Raw genomic sequence first — 22279 nt, forward strand, 5'->3', positions numbered from 1 at the left:
CTGATTTGTGTTTTAAAAACCAATCTTTCAGTATGCTTTCTTGAAATATATTTGCACAAAAATGTTTCACCCCAATTACCCACTGTATTACTTACAACTGTTGCTGATGTCTGCTAGGACAGCTCAGAAGGAATGTCTTTACTCAATGTAAGGATTGTCCTTTTCATCCAATCTTAGTATTTTTGGGTTCATTTTAACTCCCGTTTGCTTTGTCCCGGACGAAGGCAGTCCCGACTCCTTAGATCTATTCCAAAAACACTTATTTGAGCACCTGTTGTGTGCCAGCCCGTGTGCAAGGCAGTGTACAGAAATCAGAAGAACCATTTCAGTAGACAGATCATCTTTTTAAAAAAGCTTTTAGGGGCTGGCCCAGTGGCGCGGAGTTCGCCGGTTCGGATCCCGGGCACGTACTGACACACCGCTTGTTAAGCCATGCTGTGGCGGCGTCCCATATAAAGTGGAGGAAGATGGGCACGGATGTTAGCCCAGGGCCAGTCTTCCTCAGCAAAAAAGATGAGGATTGGCATTGGATGTTAGCTCAGGGCTGGTCCTCCTCACAAAAAAAAATAATTAAAAAAAAAAGCTTTTAGCTTTACCTTCTGATCAGTTGGATAAAAGTCATGATAATCATCCTTTCTTCTAACATGACTGTATTAATTATCCCCATCCACAAATTGGTTAATCTCATATGAGTGATTAAAAAAATCAACTCAGTCTCTTTTTTTTATTGATTGCTTTGTGTGTGAGCTCGGTGTGATGGCTCTTTTTACGTGTTCCTCGCACCACGAGACTTCACAGATGTTCAGAAGCAGTGTGAGTAAATGATGGAAGTTGAATGTAAACAGAGAACTTGGTAATCAGTGAAGTGGACATCACCTGTTCTGTGTACCATGGACTTGCTTGTCCTCATTGAGAGACTTTATGCAATTTGTATCATTCTCATTTAAAATTATTGTTGTTACTCTGGCACTTTTCATTTTTTAGATCAGAATATTTTTCTGCATTTTTATCTCTATTATTTCTAGGAGTTCATGGGAGGGAAAAAATAAATCTGCTATAGCTTCACCTTCGCTAGCAGAAGTTGTATTGCTGAGGTCTTTTTCTCTTTTTGCCACAAAACCTGGTTTTTAGGCTACCATTATCTGATATCTCGGGAAGTGCTGTCCAATTTGAGCTCTGGGTCAGCTTCCCGTGAACAAGTAAGTGTCTTGGTAGCTTCTGCGTTTCCTGTGAACCTTTTATTCTGGGGTTCAAAGTATTTTTCTTAGTATTAGTGCTTTATTGAAAACATAAGAATTTGGTTCTGTTCTCAGGAAGCATACATATACATTTCCATTTAATGCCTTGTAGATGCCAAACAGTATGCTAAGACAGACACTTTCTTCATGTTTTTGTTTCATCAAGTTTATGGAGCTAGAAATAAGATGATCAAAAGAACCATCTCAGTAAATATTCTGTGGTCAGAGCTTCATGTTGTAGAAGTTATTTTGCCATAATATTAGAAGAACTTTTAAAATTATACCTCAAGATCTTATTTTCCAGTTATTACCGCATCATTTTTATTGTTATAGTTTTCCCTCTCTGTTGCAGTGGCATAGTCCAATCTTTATAATCCAAGATGCGTGGATGTTTAATTCATATTTTAAAGAGGTAGAGAGGTTATGTAAACCAATAGTAACTCGTAATTTTCATATAGACTTTTGTCTTCTATATTTCTTGAAATCTAAAACCATTAGTAGTTCTGTGACTTGTTGAAAACTCCGTGGGATACGGTGCAGTGTTAGGTCTGTAACATTACGCTGTAATTTAAATTTTTCTACGTAGTGGGATGTCACTTCATGACAAAGTAACCAAAAGAAAATTGGCATTAAAACAAATATGTGCATAGCAAATCTAATTCTCTAGTTGATTTAACTTTTGAGTGTGTTCCTTGAAAAAGAAAAATGGCCCTATCTCACTAATAAAAGTCCCAAACCTTGGAATTTCACATATTTAAAGGAAATTAAATCATACAGCAAAAAAGAAAAAAAAATGCAAAACTTCAAGTATTTTTAGAAGAGTTAATAATAGTGAGAGATTTACATTCTATGTGACATAAAAGTGCCCCAGCTCCCACGTGTTTTCCATGACATCCCAATGTTGCTTTCTTAGAGGCCTCTCCTCTTAATATGTTCATTTAGCATTCTAGAGGGAATGTTTTTATGAGTAGATTTGTTACATTGTCTTATACGCCGTATACTAATAGTGTGAAAATATTTCTATTTCTAATTGGTTTTATTTCCTTATAAAAAATTAAATTCTAGCCATTTTTTGGAATTTTTAAATTGCAATTTCTTTTCTAAAAGTAGTTAAAAATTTCCAGGGATGAATCTCATACAGACGAGAGAAGATAATTTACCTAAATTATAGTACATTGGTCAGTCACTACCCATTTTTCCTTTCTTGTGTATGTTTTGCTTCAAATTCAGTCATTTTTCAACTGTCTTCCTTGTAAATTTCTTGAATAATAACAGGAAATAATTATACCTTTGTTTCCTCCAGTCCTCTAGCCTTATCCTCATTCATCATAATTCTGAGAGGATAAAAATAAATTCTCTCTCAAGTTATAGTTTATTTTTAATTTCAGCCTGAAGGCTTAGCTCTTCTTTGTAACTTTATCTAAAATAATAGGTCTTAAACTTCTGGCTAAGGGACAGTGAAGATTGAAATGGACACAGAAGTATTCTCCTAGAATTATTTTAGTACCAAACATCTTAATTTACGTTCAAACAAGGGAGAAACGACACCTATGCCTTTATTTATTGGCAGAGTTGTGGTTATTACACTGTGGACAGAAAACCAGCCGGGGAGCTTAGGGACTGTCTCATGTTGAACAAATTTGTATTTATGCTGTCAGAGGTTCTGATTTTCCTTTGAATTTCCAAAGTCAGATGTAGTCAGGGTATATGGATTAAGCTTCTAGTTTTCTTTATGTTTTTATATTAATTAATTGGCATGCACCTATCTTTAATTAAATTATTTTCAGGATTTTATAAAATGCTTGTGCTGTTTTAGAACAGAGTTTATATCAGAGCCCAATATTCACAAACTGTTTACAAACATCAAAAGCTATGGGTTAATAAGAAAAGTCCACTGTGTCTGATAGACCAAATTAAATTTGGGAGGGAGGGGGAACAAGCTAGCCAGTTAGGGAATTGAAGGCAGGACTTATGGACTCAAGTGAGAGAAAGGAACCGAAAACTTAGTGTAAGGAAAAGTAGACAGCCTGAGATCAATATCTGTGTATTTCACACATGTAGGCGCTAGCTCAGTCCCTTGTAATTTCACATTAAGCACATTCTCTTTGAGGAATGGAGGTCGGTGTCTAATGATGTGAAGGCGAAAGAAGATGTCATAGTGCCCAGGAAGTGGTTGGTGTTTTTTATTGGTATTTGTGTCATTTTAAAAATGCTTTGTTAAGCCAGCCCTGATGGCCTAGCAGTTAAAGTTTGGCATGCTCCACTTCGGCAGCCCGGGTTCGTTTCCTGGGTGCAGAATCACACCACCTGTCTGTCAGTTGCCATGCTGTGGCAGTGGCTCACGTAGAAGAACTAGAAGGACTTGCAACTAGAGTGTACAACTATGTACTGGGGCTTTGGGGAGGGAAAAAAACAAGAGAAGAAGAAGACTGGCAACAGATGGTAGCTCAAGGCAAATCTTTCCCAGCAAAATAAATAAATAAAAATGCTCTGTTAGTAGACAAGATTGTGAAGGCTGTTGACATCTTTTTTTTTTTTTTGTGAGGAAGATCAGCCCTGAGCTAACATCCATGCTAATCCTCCTCTTTTTGCTGAGGAAGACCAGCTCTGAGCTAACATCTATTGCCAATCCTCCTCCTTTTTTTTCCCCCAAAGCCCCAGTAGATAGTTGTATGTCATAGTTGCACATCCTTCTAGTTGCTGTATGTGGGACTTGGCCTCAGCATGACTGGAGAAGCAGTGCGACGGTGCGCACCCGGGCTTCCAGTAGCGGAGTGCGCGCACTTAACCACTAAGCCATGGGGCCGGCCCGGCTGTTGACATCTTAATCCTTGCCAGACATCATGCCTTTTGTTGGACTGTGCAATGTGCCATCACCATTCAACAAAAGTTTATTTATTGTAGTTCTCTACAGGTGTAAAACTGTTGTTAAAATAAGGATAAATTTAGTATTCAAACAAGGAAGATGAATTATATCCGTGTGGAATTTTAGCTGAAAAATGTAATTGAAACCTCTATTTAAAAACAAGCAACTAGAAGGATGTGCAGCTATGACATACAACTATCTACTGGGGCTTTGGGGGAAAAATAAATAAATAAAATTATAAAATTATAAAAAAAATATTAAAAAAAACATAATTTCAGTTTTTTACTTGCTTTATATTTTATAACAAATTTGAGAGGTCTCATAGTTTCTGTTTATTGTTTTGTTTTTTAGCAGATGGCCCATACCTTCAAATATTAGAGCAACCCAAACAGGTAAGAAGATTAAAGGGATGGGACTTTGTCTTTAAATGTTAGATCCATAAGTCTAATAATAATATCTCAAGCACTGAATAGTAGTAATTGAATTTTATGAAAGAAGTAGCTTACCTAGAAGATGGACAACCTGCCAAATTATGTAACAACTTTATTTGTCCATTTTACATTTCTCTTGGTCGTTCTTCAAACTGTCTTGATCCTTAGTGCGTAGTTCTGTAAAACTTCATTTATTATGGATCCTTGGTATCCCACTGTCTCTACCAACTCTGCTTACCAGCCACTGCTGGGAAAGGCATAAGCTATCTCCATTTAGTTGTCATTTCCTGTGGAAGTACACAGACATGCAGTTCGCATACATTGAGTTACGTCCATGCACGTGCAGCACTGCTTAGCCTCCCTCCTTCCTTTAGTCGCCCCAGCCTTTTTTGTTTTGTCTTTGCAACTTGTACCCTGAGATTCTAAAAGTACCAGTGGGAGGTAGATGAAGTGTTGGAATGGACAGTTGTGTTCTCTTCCCTCTGGTGTTAGCTTTAGACTCGGGCTCTTTGGAGTCAGGAGGGGAGCATTTTATTTTATCAGACCTTCCTCTTATCACTAGATTCTGTAGAGGATGCCTGGGAATTGAAATGGCCTCCTCACCATGCCCCAACTCTGTGGATAAATGTTTATTGGAAATTGGATGGGACGAGTGCTATGAAAGAGGAAGTTAATCCGTAATGTCTGCCTAAACGGAAGTAATGGTGTAGTCCTCCACAGAGTGAGGACAAGATCAGTGAGTCTCTGAATGGACGTGCTTGCCAAAAGGTGTGCGACTGAGTATGTGTATACCTGCTCTCTCGCAGTTATGTTACCCAGTACCTTTCCTAAATGTTTTTAGTAGCTCAGGTGAGTGAGTGTAACACTCTTGCATTGTGTAACATATAACAAATGATAATTAGGTCAAGAACTTAAATAAAGTGGTTATAGTAGTTACTATACTCATGGCGTTATATATGTATTTGGGTTTGGCTGACATTTAAAGGATGTAATGGGCCGGCTCCGTGGCTTGGCGGTTGGGTGCGCGCGCTCTGATGCTGGCGGCCCGGGTTCGGATCCCGGGCGCGCCCCAAGGCACCACTTCTCCGACCAACCCGGGGCCGAGTCCCACGTACAGCAACTAGAAGGATGTGAACCTATGACATACAACTATCTACTGGGGCTTTGGGGGGAAAAAATGAATAAATAAAATCTTTAAAGGATGTAAATATCATAACTATGACCAAATAGACTATCCTTATAAGGTTGAACCTAGATAAAAGTTTGTGATGTGGGGACAGGAATACCACGAGATTTCAGGGCATTGTTCTGGATGCTTGCAGGTGGCACACCCTGTCTCTGCAGGCTGCCAACATGACTTTCCTGTGCTTATGTCCAGTTCTGTAGCAGTGACTTCTCACAGGAGGTACCAGTTCCCTCAAAGACCCTCGCATTGGAGGTTTATCCCCTAAAATTCTATGCAGTGGTCTGGCTTCCTGGAAAATTTTCTAGCTTTTAAGATCTGGGTAATCCATGAAACTGAGAAATAAACTCAAATTTATTTGTCTGCATACCAAGCAAAGCATGTTTTTCAAATATTCATTTTCAGAAGCACAGCACTACAGTATAAATTTTAAATGCAATTCCTTATTATGGGTCCAACAGTCATAAGGAAAAATTGACATTTATGATTTACCTGAAGGGTTATGTAGTTGCAAAATTCAAAATTTAATTTACTGTGTGTGGGTGTGTAAAAGCTCATCTGAGTAAAACAATGTGTTTGTTTACCAAACTGATGTTATTTTGATGTCTGACTCCAGTGAAAGTAAGAAAGTTGTATTTAAGTCAGACTTTCTGACCGGATGGATGCAGCCTTGCCTTTGAGGTTGATGACTCATTTTAAGCAAATGGAGTTACTGAGATGAATGGCTGTGGATTGGCATACCTTTAATCTCAAAAATTTAGAATCAGAAACACATCCACACTATGTATTTGAAGACATCCTATCTTCCTGAAAAAAATAGTAATGAGTTTTCATCCTCAGGTTAAAAATTTCTTTGCATAGAAGTGTAGATACTCTTATGCAACCATGAGTAATATCTATTGTTTTTCAAACTATAGGCAAGCTATTTAGACTTGTCTGTTCACTCATGTTCCATTTGACATCACTTCGCATTAGATATAAAAGTGTACGTGGATATATTTCTCTGACTGTTCTAAGGGAATTTTGTGATTAAAGATAATGAATTACTATATTAAATTTTTTAAAATAAAAGTTAGAAAAACGTTCCTGCCACAATTTTCCCCAGCTCTGACAGAGATGAGTCATAGCGTAAACTACTAATCTTTACAATATCCAGTTCTGTTGCATATTATTCAGTGCTAATTATCTCATACCGTTTAAAAACTGAAGTTGTATTTAAATTGGTTAGCAGTCAAGTAAGTCTCTGTCTTTATGGTTAGCTAATTCTGGAGGCTAACTGTTGCACATGCTGTTGCTTTTCATGCTTTTAGAAATTTTATTTATTTATTTGTTTATTATTATTTTTTTTAATGTATGTTCTTTCTTCTTCTTCTTCTTCTTTTTTTTTTTTTTGTGAGGAAGATCAGCCCTGAGCTAACATCCGTGCTAATCCTCCTCTTTTTGCTGAGGAAGACCGGCTCTGAGCTAACATCTATTGCCAATCCTCCTCCTTTTTTTTCTCCCCAAAGCCCCAGTAGATAGTTGTATATCATAGCTGCACATCCTTCTAGTTGCTGTATGTGGGACAGAGCCTCAGCATGGCCGGAGAAGCGGTGCGTCGGTGCGCGCCTGGGATCCGAGCCCGGGCTGCCAGTAGCGGAGTGCACGCACTTAACCGCTAAGCCATGGGGCCGGCCCTAGAAATTTTATTTAATTCTTAAAAATAAGCCAGCGTCCTTTGTCTACAAAAGGTACGGGGTTGAATTTGTAATTTTATTTTTTAGTTTGAATTTTGAGAGGAGCAAAACAGAAGAGTTGCCCCTGAATGACTGACCTCGCCTCAGAACGCTTCCCCCCTGACACTTAGGTTTGGAGGCTCCTGAGGAGCTGCACGAAGAGTTGTGTTAGGTCCCACGTGGACGAGTTGATCAGACACTCTCGACCGTGTGTGGCTTGAGGAACTTTCCTACACTAGAGACTTTATTGCAGGCTTTCCTGCTTCCATGAAATTTGCTGTAGGACTGATCCTGTCTGGAAATCAGAAAGTTCTCAGAATATTGGGACACTTCCAGATGCTTACCAGAGATTTACATTAGTTCAGGGCTCCCGGGCCACTCAGAGACTGTTTTGCAAGACCCTACACAAGGCGTAATGAAATGTACTGCAATCTAAGGAGGGCGAAAATTTTGCTTTGGTCCATGAGCTCAAAGTTGTTAAAACCTTTGTGGTTGCTGGGCTTTGCTGTTGTTATGAGTGTGCAAGGTAGAAGCCCCACCAGCGAGTCATGGGGTGCGGAGCTCTGGGCAGCCTGGTGATCCAGCATAGTTCATCTGAAGTGAGTCCCACAGTAAAAATAAGGGAAAGGTGAGGATGTTCCTTCAAGTATATTAACATTTTCTTTTCACCAAAGGGTGACTTTTAAAAAGAAAAAGTCCAGTTAAGTGAGTGTATAATTATAAACTACTAACACTACCACAAATTGATTGGCATCATTATAAAGTTGCATCTTTCAAGAAATACACTGCAAGTTCCCTTAATATGATGATAAGACCCATTCTCATAATTGTCCTTGTTTTATTCTTTGTATACAAATATGCACGATTATAATTATTAGCCTTGTAAATCATAAAATGTTAGAACTGGAATAGACCTTAAGATAGTCTAGTCTCATCTTCTCATTTGTATAGATAAAAAAACACGCATCTTAGATGTTTACCAGCCCACAGTAGTTCACATAGCAAAGACTTCCCGCTAACTCTTCATTCATTTACTACATCTGTAAAATTCTTGAGTTAATAATATTTAAAGGGTTTTGGATTCATTCAGTTCAGTTAATATATCAAACCAGAGCTTGATAATATCAGTAATCATAAACTTATCTTCTGAACTGTTGAGAGAAGCGGGCCAGATGCAGAATCTAGCGTAAGGTATATTCTACAACACTGACTCGATGTATTTAACAAGACGTCTCTGTATTCCCCCCTGAACCAACTGTAACCAGCGTAGATAAAGGAGTTCCTTTAACAGTCAAAGAAGCATAGCTTTGAGTAATATGGCCAAGTTAGTGCTTGGCAGCAGCAATTTGAGATGAGGAAGCTCTGATTCAGACAAGCTGTAGCAGGTTGCTCTCCACATACGCACAGCAGGAGAGGATATACAGGGTGGGACCTGGCTTTTAAGCCACAGTTCAGTACATAAATATCAGTTAATGTCAAGGTTCATAGTAAGATTATGGGAAAAGTGGTTCTCATTTACAGAGCCCTCTTTCACAGTTCCTTGTATTTTTCCTTTCTTATCTAATACAAGAATTAAAAATTTGTATATAACTTTGCCCTTATAATTTTTAATGAGTATTTCTCAAGTCTTGGCTCTGTTCACCTTTGCAGAGAGGATTTCGTTTCCGTTATGTCTGTGAAGGTCCATCCCATGGTGGACTCCCCGGTGCGTCCAGTGAAAAGAACAAGAAGTCCTACCCTCAGGTCAAAGTAAGTTGGTGGTGTCCTCTGTGAATTTGGAAGATTTGATTTCCCAGGAGCAAGAGAAAGGAGTACTTTAAATGGATACAATTTGCCTTTGTTCCTAAGCCGAAGTGTTCACGTGGTAAAAATTATAATTTTTACCTAGAAATTTGTCCTTAGGAATACAAGTGACAGATTTTAAAACTCTGTTAATATTTCCATTTAGTAGACATTATTTCAACATTAACAAACTTTTACTCTTTCTTGATCATCGTAAAGTTTTTTTTTTTTTTTGTGAGGAAGATCAGCCCTGAGCTACATCTGTCGTCAATCCTCCTCTTTTTGCTGAGGAAGATTGGCCCTGGGCTAACATCTGTGCCCATCTTCCTCTTTATATGGGACGCTGCTACAGCATAGCTTGACAAGCGGTGCGTTGGTGCGCACCTGGGATCTGAACCCTGGGCTGCCACAGTGGAGTGCGCGCACTTAACCGCTGTGCCACTGGACCAGCCCCGTAAAGTTATTTTAATTGTATACTTTCTGAAACTTTAGTAAGTCTTTGAAAGAAGTGCTTGACATCAGCTCTTTGGAGATTTAGGGAAAATCAAACAGATGACTTGAGTGTATGGATTACATAGCATAACATTTAAGATTGTGACTTCACATCCAGACTGTTGCTAGCTGTGTGCTTTGACTAGGTTATCCAGCACTTCTAAACCTCAGTACTCCCATATGTTAAGGGCAGAAATGTTAAAAGTCTATACTTCATAGGATTCCTTAGAGATGAAATGAGAAAATATATGTAAGCATTCTGCAGCGAGCCTGCACGTACTATAGGCCCTGTGCCTGAGCAAATGTTGCCACATGTGGCTGTCCTTGGAATGCCCTGCCTCATGACATGCCTGTGGTGTGCTTGGTTGAGCCTTTTACACATCTGTTTGTTAATTTAATTGAGAATATCTTTCTCGAGTTAATTTGAGTTTTTTATTTTCGTAATATGGCATCATGTTTCATAGACTGATTGATAATAGTTTTGTGGAAGAGCTAGTCGACAACTGTAGTTTCATCATTTATAGAAATTTTTATTTATCCAATAATTCAAGGCTTTGGCAGAAGGTTATCAACTCAGTCCTCACTAAGGTGTGTGTGGCCCTCAGGACATGACGTCCTTTTATTCTAAGTCTTGTTGTTGGTTTGTTTCCGTGAATGGGTGAGGGCAGCAGGACAGACTCCCAGTAAAAGCATGACGTCAAGGAGATTTGTCTTTGGCTTCGCCAGCCTTGCATGCTGTTTCCTCCTCTTCCTTGTGTCCTCTTCTAGACCTAGGCTTTTCTAACTTCTTATCCCTGTTCCCAAACAAAAGACAAAATGCTGTGATGTTATTCCTTACTTTCTGAGTGAAACTCACCCGTAGTGTACAGTATCGGTGCTACCAATCATATTTGCATTTTAAGTCTCCTGGCTCTCGTGTAGAATGAGAGGTGTTTTCCTGTGAAAGGTCATTAGGCAGAGAAAATAGGATGCGTTTAGCCCACAGAGGGAGACCAGAGTCTTATGGTCTCAAGTCCTTCAGAATCTGGATGAGGAAAAAGGAGCAGCAGTAAAGAGGAGTTAGCACTTATTAAACACCCAAGATCTGTCAAGTACTTTACATACCTTATCTCTTTTAATCCTCATAACAACCCTGGTAGGAAAAAGTATACTACCTGGGAGAAACCTGAGACTCAGAGGGAGGAGTGGACGTGCCTTTCTCCCAGGCCTGGTAGCTGTTGATCCTACCACAGACTGTTGCTCATTGAGCTCTCATGTGGAATGTATGCTGGGGGCGGGGACACAGGGGACAGGACTTGGGAGGACAGTGATGAAATAGGGCACATGGAAAACAAGGGGGAGAGAGGCTCAGGGGGCAAAGGGTCCTCCGATATTAGGGAGTCAGATCCAGCACTTATCTTTTAAATAGACGTGTCTGTGTGTCGTGTATATAAATATTGTCTGTGTTTATGTGTGTCTGCTTGTGATAAGGATAATTGAAAGATAGATGCTATCAGCATTGACACTGATTATAACTACTGAAGAATTAACATTAAGAGAAAAACTGGGAGTTTTTTCTAGAGTGGCTCTGTCCAAAAAATATAAATTATGGTATTTTCATGCACTGTTTACTTCTATTGCTCCAGTCTTTTGTGGGTAAGGAACAGTTCTTGATACTGAAAAATACATGGCATTAACTTTGTTATAAATTTATTACTTGATAACAAACTTTATATATCCATTTATGCTCAGTCTTCATACATCCTTCTCATGTAGTGGTTGCTGCCTCACATTTACAAAATAATTTAGAAATAAAACAACCTAATGGACATTAGATGTTCTTGTTGGATCATAGTTTCTATATCAAGGAGTTTAATACTTAGTGGGAAATGTAGATATATAAACAACTAATAATGAAGGAAGTCAAAATATAAACGGGTAAGATTGGTCATTATTAAACTTCAGCTGCAGCTTCATTATTTCACCCAATCATTTATTTTTTATTCATTAATTCAATATATATTTATTAAGCATTTAATCCAGTTGTAAGAATGGGAAGAACAGTTTAGAGAATCTATTATAACCTGTCATTGTTCTCTTAGCCTGTCATCGTTGACTGAGAGTTTAAATGGCTGTGCTGTTCATAATAGTTAAAGGAAGTAATTTTATTTGTCTTAGAAGCTTTTAATCAGAAGGATGGGGAGGAGGGAGAGAAAGAGACAACCATGAGGTATTTTTTCCAGAGCTCTTCTCCCAATATCACTTTTCATAATGGATAGCTGAGGGTGACCTTTCAGTTTACGAAGGGATCTAAGTCCCTTTTCCCTGTAGCACTTAGGCGGAGGAAAGAACTGCTCTCAGTGTCTGTGAGGATCTTTGCAAGTGTACATGTCTTTTCTGCAGTAGTTAACTAGGGGCCCGCTCCACATGAGGCTGTAGGGAAGCAGTGGAACGGATAGAGCTAGATCAGGGTTTCTCAAACGGCACTGCTAACATTTGGGACCGGAGAACTCTTTGTTGTGGAGGGCTTCCCAGTGCATTGTAGGATATTCAGCAGCATCCTTGGCTTCTACCCACTAGATGCCAATAGCATCCCTACAGTTGTAACAACCAAAAATGTCTCCAGACGTTGCCGGATGTCCCCTGGGGGACAAAATCACCCTGCTTCAGAACCACTGATCTAGATGCAGTGTCAAATCGACCTTAACCGTTCTCCTTTGCATACTTTTCTACTATGAAGCTGTAGCACATAGGTTATATGGAATTGCCTAAGTATGTTACTTTGCAAACATATTGTATGTTTCTTGATTATTAATAGATACTTATTTTCAAGATGATGATCATAGTGACTGTATAATTTCTTCTAGAATCTCTGAGCTAGCATACCTGGCTGTTAAGGAGAAACATAGAAAAGAGAAGAAAAAACATATCTTAAACATTCCATATTCTATGATAACTGCATATCTAAAAGTTAACGTGGGAGTTCTGTTGGCTCTCAGTTATAAACTGTTGCAGAAGAGAAAGTGAAAGTGAAGACGGGTTCAGTCCAGGCTGTGAACTTGCAAAGCAGCTGTTTGTGAGCAGTGGGAGCATCTGTGGAAGGGTCCTCATCCTCTCTTCTGGTGGAGGGAGGTACAAATGAGAATGCCCTACACTTATCCCAGAATCAGTTCCCGTAGGAACTTCGCAGGGAAGGTATTCACATTTACTGCAAAGAAATGATATTTCCGTGATTTATATATGCTGCCTATTTATGAAAGTACATTTGTTCAGGCTTAACAATAGAATGTTACAGGCTCTGCCTTTTCTTCCCCTCTAGCCTGACTCCCTCTCTCGGCATCCTGCCCCTGTGAGGGCACACCACTCCCTTGAGAGGCCCCTGCAAGGCTGGTGGTTCAGCATGCACTCAGTCACTTGCAGGCAGCAGCAGAGGGTCAGGGCCAACCCGAAAGCTGATGGGGCCAGCTGTGGTTTGGGACTGCAGACCCCGAGCTGTACTATAGAGCATGTAAACATAACCTGCTTGGGTTACTCTCTTGCTGATTGTCCAAATATGGTATCAAGTTAAATCGTTTTAAAACCGATGCTAGGAGTCTACCCTAATCCTCCTGTCTCTACTGGAATTTTGTCCCGGGCTTAAAACTCTATTTCAGATAAGCTGGGTGTAGGCTGGGGCTAGATACTCTCTCAGCATGTTGAGATTATTTCTAGAACTCAGGCTACTGGACCTTCTGGTGCTCTGCAGGTTTCTTTCACATCAAAGAATCCCGTTTAGCTTTCTAGAGTCTTGCTGTGTGAGTCCTCACATTGTTTTTAAAAAATTGTTTTAATGATAAAATATTTCAAGCATACAGAACGTTTAAAAATTGATAGAACAGACACTATATACCACCACCTAGATTTAGTAAACAGTAAAATTTTACCGTATTCCCTTCTGATTTCTTTCTCTCTCACTCGCTCTCTCTCTCTCTTGATCTTTCTAAAATAAAACATAATTACAGCTGAAGCCCCACCCATCCATCACTTTTTCCTTCTTCTTCATAGGTAAACCACTATTCTGAACTTTCCTTCTCTGATATGTTTTAATATTTTTACTGCAAAAGTATGCTTCCATAAATACTGGCATTTTCAAAAAGGTTAATTTTTACTGGCTTCAACCGAAATTTTCTTTTATACGTGATGGCTTCTTTTCAGGGCAAATAAGAGTTAAAACTGGGCTCCATTGAAGATTCGTATTCACTTTGGTCCTATTGATTCCTCTTTATCATCTACATAAAATTTATTCATTACTATGTAGAGTATATTCTAACTCTTACAGCAAAACAAATAATATTCAGAGAAAAATCTGGGCAAAGTAAATATGCAGACTAACTCTGTGTCTTGCCCTTTCTAAGGAAAAGCTTTCCTGTAGTTATATATTTAATAATCTGTTGTATGGTCCTGTAATGTTTCCTGAGTTCTGATTTCATCATGGAGCTCCTAATGGAAGAGGCTGGCAGAAAAGCACAAGTTCTTCCTTGAGGCCAAGCTTGTCCCTGCCTGTTTTTGACTCAGCAAGGAGTGCCAGGGAAGGCTCATTTCCCTCTTTTTCCCGAAAGTTATGCATGAGATTTTCATTAATCAAACTGCCTTCCTCTACACAGAGGTGGAAAGATGCCAGGAGGAGTGGCCCCATGGGGCTTCAGAAGCCCTCACCGGTTCTCTCCCAGAGTGGCCAGAAGGCAGCCTACAGCTGAGTAACATCCTCCAGCAAGGCCCACTCTATGCCAAACAGAAATCAGCGTCAGTGACGTTGATTCTAAAATACAAATAGCCTACTAGTTGGTATTCTTCTTTTCTCTTTAGTTATAAATATCAAATGCAGTGGACTACAGCTGGCAACACAGCTGATGTAAGTGTGACTGTGTCTAGTCACGTGTTTTCCGAGAGCTGGTTCTCGCGCGCGGTTTCTTTGCTGAGTGTTCGTGTTGGGCAGAAGGTCTGTGCTGGCATGTTTGCTCACGAGCAGCTTTCTTGTCCTCCCACCACCAGGTGATTGTTCTCTTGTCTTCACTCTTGGTGCCTCTCACCTAAAAGTTCTAAAGGTTAAGTTGCTGTCAAGGCCAAATAAAGACCGGCTGATCTGCTGTGGCGTTTCGGGATATTACGTATCCGTGCATAATCTCCGTTTCCTTTGTATAGACTTGTCTGATTCGGGGGGTTAGCCATTTTAAGGATCTAGTTGTAATACTAATTTTGAATAATTTAATCAGACTCAATTACTAAAAATAACAGGGAAGAAGATCACCAATAGTCAATTAGGCATGCATATAGAACCCAGTTCATAGCATTTATTAAAATTTCATCATCACCCCTAAGCTGTTCCCTGGGTGTATGGTAATAAGGGAAAATAACCATATGCCCTCTGACAGAGCCCTGTATTCCGGGTGCTGAAGAGAAGGGCTTTGTAACCTGGATCCCTTTTGGTGGTTTCAGAGGGATTTTGGACTTCTGAATTTATATGCAGAATTTTATGTGTATGTATATACATTTTTTTTCTGGGGAGATAAGTATAACTTTTTATCAGATTTTCAAAAGGAAGGACTCAAACATGGTTAAGAACCAATACTTTGTAGAGTACATGCCACTTTAGCTTTTGAACAGCAGCTAATTAAAAAACTGGTGTGTGTGTGTGTATACATATATATATATATAGTGTGTGTTTTTAATTTTTCAGTTTTTATTTTTGTACTTTTTAATTTTATATTTACATTTTTGCATTTTTTTATCCATTTTAAGTGAGTTGAAATATTTTAGGTTGCTCAACGCAAAACCCAGGAAAGCCCCCCTTCACTTTGGATGTGGGAGGAAAAGAGGGGAGTCTTAGTATCAACAGCCAAAAAAAGTGGCCAGGTTTCACTGCTTTCTCTCTCTTGCTCTTCCCTAGAGATCCTGATTAAGCACGAAGTTAACCATTAGTGGTTGAAGCCAAAAGAGATAAAACAATTCATTTAACAGATATTCATTGAGCACTATTAGGCAGACAGACAAAACTCCCCCCTGTGTGTAACCACAGCTAGACTTCTAGATAGTTTTTCTTTCAAGTAGTTCAGAAGTTTTGCATTTGGCCCCTAGAAAAAAATATTACCTTGTAGAATGTTTTTAAAAATAGCCCTCTAAATTCACTCTATGTATTCATAGTCTCCATTATGAACTAGAGGAAACTGCTAGCACAGATTATAGCGGTGAAATTCAGCCCTTGGAAATTATTCAGGCTTCTTGAATTTACAGATTGTCTGAATTTTAAGTTTTGTTTTTGTCTGTCCTGGCTTGGTGACCTTCCTCTGTTGGCCATTCCCATTCTTCTCCCCTCTGCTCTTCCTTAAGTACATGATTGTTCCTGGGACCATTGTTCAATCTGAAGCAAATCTCTGATGGCTTCTTTTAACCCTAGTGGTCTCAGTCTGAAGATTATATAGCGTCTCCCCATTTCATTCAGGAGTTCAAGTCTCATCGAGTCACATACTGGTAATTCTTCTTGATGTGGTAAGAATATACAGAAATACTACGGACCTGAATGTGGAACACCTCCTCCTCCACAGACGAGCTGTTTTCCACCTGTCAGCACGTCTGGAGGTGAGGCTGTGAACGACCCTGGAGTCTCAGTCACTCTCCCCCTCCTCCAGGTGGATTCCAGATCAGGATCCTCCAGTCTACGTGGGCCTCTCTGAGGTCTCATGAGGGTGGACTGGAAGGTACCTCCACCTTTAGGTCCCCATCCACCCAACAGAATGATTGTAAGAATGGCCTCCTGTACTTGTGAACGTCGTCTAATTTAACCATCACAACAATCCACTGGGGTAGGCTCTATGATCCTCATTTGATAAATGAGGAAATTGAAGCCTAGAGAAGTTAAGAAGCTTACCCTGGGTCTCACAGCCTTTCAGGGATGGAGCCGGAGATTTCAGTTCAAGTAGTATGATTTAAGAGTCCATACTTTTAACTATCATGGGATACTACTATTACTTATTATAATATTATGGGTCTGTCTCTACTTGTGAGGGTCCTTTAAATCTATGGTTCTCAGTCATGGGTGTGCATCAGAATCACCCAAGAATATTCAAACCACAGAGATGCCTGGGACCCACTCCACACATGCTAAGTCACAATAGATCATTTAGCCAATCTGGGGTTCTGTGATAATTTCTAAGGATTCATGTCATATGATGACAGAATATGACAACAGATGAATGAATAGGTAAAACATGGAGTAACCATGGAATATAATGTTATGCCACTGTTTTAAAAAAATAATCATGAAGACGTGGAAAACTGTTTATGACCTAATGTTAAGAAAAAAGTAGGATTCCAAATTAAAAATATAATTACTGAAATGATTTAGCTCAGTGAATGAGTTAAAATCAAGATTAGAGACAGTAGAAGAAAGAATTCTCAAATTGGCAAGTAGATCTGAAGTAATTTCCTGGAATGTAGCACAGAGAGAAAACTTGGAAGAAGGGTGAGACACAGGGCACAAGAGGAAGAGTGACAGGTGTCTAATTGAAGTCCTAGAAGGAGGGAATAAAGCTGCAGATTTCTGGCTCTGCACGTAGAGGTTCTAGGTCTGGGGTGAGGGTCCTCAGGTGGCTTGTGGACCACACTTTTAGGTTTTCAAGCATTGGCTCTGAACTCGGTTAGTTCAGGGCTGGGCATGATGTTGATTCCTGCTATGCCACTTACTAGCAGTGTCACTTCGCTTGGCCCAGCCTTAATTTTTCATGTTTCAAGTTGAGATAAATGATACCCGCTTCATAGGATGTATAAATAGTGTTGTTCAGGGCATGGCACATAGTAAGCACTTAAAAATGATAGTTGCTTCTGTTTTTATATAGCCAAGTACACTAATTTGGGTATTAAATGGCAACTTTGCTGATTGGTTTATGGAATCATGAAGCTACACAAAAGCTTCACCAGTCCACTAATTTATTTTCAGTACAGCCTCACTAATTAGTATTGCTTCCTCTCTATTTATATCATGTCCTTCCTTCTCTCTGGGGTTATTAAGGTGGGAGATTGAAAACAGATGCTTTGCCAAAAGCTTACTTTTGGATGTAACACATAATTTCTTATGCAAAGCTTATAGGTAGCAGGAGGCCAGAAAGGAATTTACTCAATTCTTATTAGGTTCCTTAACTGTATTCTCTTAGGCACTATGCATGTACTAATTTGCATGAGTATTATATTAGTCTCCTAATATAATTACCACAAACTGGGTCGTTTAAAGCAAGAGAAAGTTATTTTCTCACAGTCCTGGAGGCTAGAAGTCCAAAATCAAGTTGTCAGCTGGGCCCTGCTCCCTCTTGAAGGCTCTGATGGTGGCTGGCAATCCTTGACACTCCTTGGCTTGTAGCTGCATCGCTCCAATTTCTGCCTGTCTTCCCAGGCTGTCTTCCCACTGTCTCACTTTGTCTGAATGTCCCTCTTCTTTCTCTAATAAAAACACCAGTCATTGCTTTTAGGGCCCACGATAATCCAGTACGACCTCATCTTAATTAATTACATCTGCAAGGACCTCATTTCCAAATCAGGTTACATTTTGAGGTTCTGGGTGGACATGAATTTTGGGGGGACACTATTCAACCCATTACAAGTATATTATGGCATTAAGCTTATAAATCAGTGGCCCTGAAAGTATGGGATAATGACCATTTTAGCCCCATGATGCACTCGGAAAGACATTCATGTATCCATGGTGTTCCCTTATATATCATTATCATATATTCAGAGAGTAGTAGAAAATCTTTCAAGTTGGAGAAGTTTGCCACTATTTTGAATAATTTATTTAAGAAAGTAATTCCTATGATATTTCCCCTTTGAGTGGATGATGGGCCTTAAATACAGTGGTGTACTATTAAATGTCTAACTCATTCTTTCCCGGAAACAAAACAAAACCCTGAATTGTTGTATTTGTCAATTTCATTGACATAAATACTCCCACCATGGTCAATTTCAAGCTATCAACGTGAAGTCAACTGGTTTGCAAAATTTCTGAAAATTTTACAATCTACTCTTATGAGCTGGTCAAGCCAATTCCAACATACTGTGAGATTAAGAAGACAGATAAAAGATCACATCCTAGTTATTAACCCAGTGAGCAATAGTCAGATCAAGAGAAGATACTAAATTGCTTCATATAAGGTTCTTTAGTCATGTGTTACATAATACCAGGGACTTTGCAGGATCTGAGTAAACCCATTAAGTTGCTTAAGCGGAGGCATCTGTCATATAGTAGTGAACTAGAGCTGTGGTTTAGTGAGCAGAATACCATACTTGAAAGCAACAGCTAGATCTTCCTCGAGATGGTGCCACTTAGGTATGGTGTGATCTTCAATAAGTCACCTAATCTCTTCAAACTTTATTTTCCTCGTTTATAGGATGAAAATAAAAATACCTACCTCGTGGGAATAGTATTAGGATTAAGTCAAGTAACTGACATAGCAGCACCTAGTGCAGCCCCTGGCACATCTAGAGCATTAACTGTTCATTCAGAACATGTTTATGTTTTTAATTAAAAGTCATGAAAATGCCCGCAATATGATTGTGAGCTCCATGAGGGCAGGAATTTTTGTTTTGTTTTGTTTACTGCTGTATTTCCAGCACCTGGAATAATATAGTCATACATTGCTTAATGACGGGGATACATTCTGAGAAATGCATCATTAGGTGATTTCGTGGTTGTGCAAACATCACAGAGTGTACTTACACAAACCTAGATGGTATAGCCTTCTACACACCTAGGCTACATGGTACGAATCTTATGGGACCACCATGGTATATGCAATCCATTGTTGACCAAAACGTCATTATGTGGCACATGACTGTATACAGTATACAGTAGGTGACCAATAATTATTGGTATAATGAACGAATGGTCAGTGTGCAGGAAATACTAGAATCATCTTCCAAAAAGAAACACTGGTGCTATCATTGATATAGAGGCAGATAACATGATATAATAATAATGGGTTGTTACTGGAAACACCAACTCTTCAACCAGTCTTCAAGCCTCCCCTCCAGCTGCTGCTCCAACTTGTTATTCTCATCTCACCAACCTTCTTTCCCGTTTCCTCCACTACCTCACCCAAATAGCTATCAGGTGACCCATGTCCTAGTCCCGGTGAGTTGGGACACTATAACTTAGACCTTAGGCGTGTCACTAAACTTTTTCAGGCCTTTTTCTGCCTCAGTTTCTCTATACATTGGAATCTGTCTGTGGCAAGTGAGAGAAAAACCAACTAAAACTCAGCAAAAATGGAAATTTATTTCTTTAAAAATCTGGAAACTCCAAAGGAAGAGCTAACTAGCCTCAAACTCCACTGGATTCAGAGCTGACACTGTACCATTTGGCTTCTCTCTGTCTCTCAGCTCTGACTTCTGTTGTGTAGGCTCCCATCTTCACCTCCGGAAGGTGGCCCCAGCAGCAGCTCCAGGCTCACTCTATTAGGGCACCAAGTCCTACTGCAGAGAGTCTGCTTTCCTGGAAGCTGAAACTGAAGTTTGAGAGGTCCCAGATTGGAGGTTTTTAGGTCCTCCTTGGTCTACATTGTTTCACGGCCACCCCTGGAGGTAACACTGGGGACAGGGAATGTGAGACAGGGTGACTGTGTTAACAGCCATTCCCAGGCTCCATCTCTGGATCTGGCAGTGAGTTTAGCTGCACCACAAACATGTGAACTGAATGGGCTGGGTGGATCCCCAAGCAAAAATATGAGTACTGGTAAAAATCCAAAGAGGGAGCAAAAATAATGAACATCACCTAATTTCTCCGCCCATGGCAGCCTCAGACTTCTGTACCCGCTTCCTTACTAAGATTGTGTGGTCCTCTGTACTCCTCTGGAGAAGGTCTAGTCTGTGTACCATTCCTACTGTTTTACTTTTTAAAAAGTAAGAACTAGTTTTTTATTTATTTAAAAGTATCACATGCATTTAGTAAAAGTTCAAGTAATACAAGACATATATATGGTGAAAAGTAAGTTTCTGTTCTATCCAGGATCCCTCTCCTCCCCAGAGAGAAGCACTGTTATGAATTTCTTGGGTAGGCTTCCAAAAATATTCCATGCACATAAAGCCTCTGTGTATGTTTATATGTGTAAGCCCGTGTATTTATACATCCAAATGCATATAAAGCATAAACTAGAAAGCGTATGAGTTTATGTACACACATATTCTGTTAATCTATAAAAGACTCTGCCCCTTGCTTTTTTTCACTTAGTGAATTTTGTAGGACATTCCTGAGCAGCTTATAGACCTCTAGGAAAGTGATACATCAAAATGATTACTAGCAGACTCTAGTGCACCCTATCCTGGGTTCAAATCCAACTCCGCCCTTTATTAACTGTGTAGCTTGGACAAGTTGGTTAACCTCTCTGTGCCTCTGTAAAAGGGGGATAAAATAGCACCTACCTCACAGGGTTGTTGGGAAAATTAAAATGAATCAGTATATGTGAAGAGCAGTGCCCGGCCCAAGGAAAGTGCTCTGTGAGGGTCAGGTTTGGGTGTCTGCCTTATTCTTTGTGAGGGTGCATAGCATGCCGTTGCTCATGCACAGCTTCTCGTTGCTGCTTTCCTACACACCATCCCTTGTAGCCTCTGAATCTGTCTACTTTCCTTTCTTCTGTCAAAGACAAGCTCAAAAAACCTACCTTGATAATCCTACTTGATCCTGATTTCTCCCTTACACTGAGGTCTTCATATTTTTAAAATGTTTTTTGTCATTAAGTTGCCTTTTAATCATCATGAAGTTTTCTTTTTATAAATGTTCTTCATTTCTTATAAATTGTGGGGAGGTTTTATCCTGACTTTATTCTCAGCTCCTTGTCATGTAATTTATTTCCTGCGTTCCTTTTCTGACGTGTCTTTCAGTGTAATAACTCCTTCAGAAAGGTGGCCATGATTTGGCCTTGCTTCCCGCCTGGGTTAAGGCCAGGAGGCCCCTGCCTGTCCCTGTGACTCTCCCTTGTGTTGTTTCACAGGCGCTCACCTAGTGCCTGTCTCCGCCTCTAGACTTTGTTTCTTGAGGGCAGACACCATGTCTTATTGTTCGTTATACATTCTCCTGCTGGTTGATGTACAACAAATATTTGCTGAATTAAACTGCATATTTTTTCATTCTTTGGGCACCCAGGTGTTGCTCACTAATTAGAAATAACAAGAAAAGTGTTAACTTGTTTAACTAGTTAACAAGTGTGTAACCAGTTAAAACTTGACCAAGAACAGTTTCTCTTTCTCCCTTTCTTGCCTCTTATGGCATAAAGTAGCATGTATGTGATGCTGCTTTATGTGATGCTGCTCATGTGATGACTCCAGAATTCTCTTCTCCAGCCTGGCTGCTGGCTGGACGTTATCATTTGAATGTCTGGTAGACTCAGCATGTACAAACTGCATTTTCCGTCCTCCCAATCGCTCTGCTCCTCCTCATCTCTTTCCCTTCTCAGAAAATGGCCGCTCTGCTCTTCCGGTGGCGCACACCAAAACCTCGGGGTTACGCTGAGCTGCTCTCTTCCTCTCGCACCCACACCTAATCCATCAGGCGCTCCTGTCGGCTGCGCCTCAAC

General features: G+C 39.8%; 1 protein-coding gene across 2 annotated transcripts in view; it reads left to right on the forward strand.

Moving 5' to 3' along the window:
• The window catches only part of NFKB1 (nuclear factor kappa B subunit 1), a 113800-nt gene that overhangs the window by 26464 nt on the left and 65057 nt on the right, over nucleotides 1–22279 (forward strand). Inside the window, exons 4-5 of one of the 2 annotated variants that reach the window (XM_087434649.1) lie at nucleotides 4456–4496; nucleotides 9084–9182. In XM_087434649.1, the coding sequence (XP_087290775.1) occupies nucleotides 4456–4496; nucleotides 9084–9182 (140 nt within the window). The remainder of the gene's footprint in view (nucleotides 1–4455; nucleotides 4497–9083; nucleotides 9183–22279) is intronic. The other variant, XM_087434648.1, reaches the window with a different exon arrangement.

This window comes from Ceratotherium simum, chromosome 8 (genome assembly GCF_057802395.1).
Source record: "Ceratotherium simum simum isolate JZ-2026a chromosome 8, ASM5780239v1, whole genome shotgun sequence".
Classification (NCBI taxonomy): Eukaryota; Metazoa; Chordata; class Mammalia; order Perissodactyla; family Rhinocerotidae; genus Ceratotherium; species Ceratotherium simum.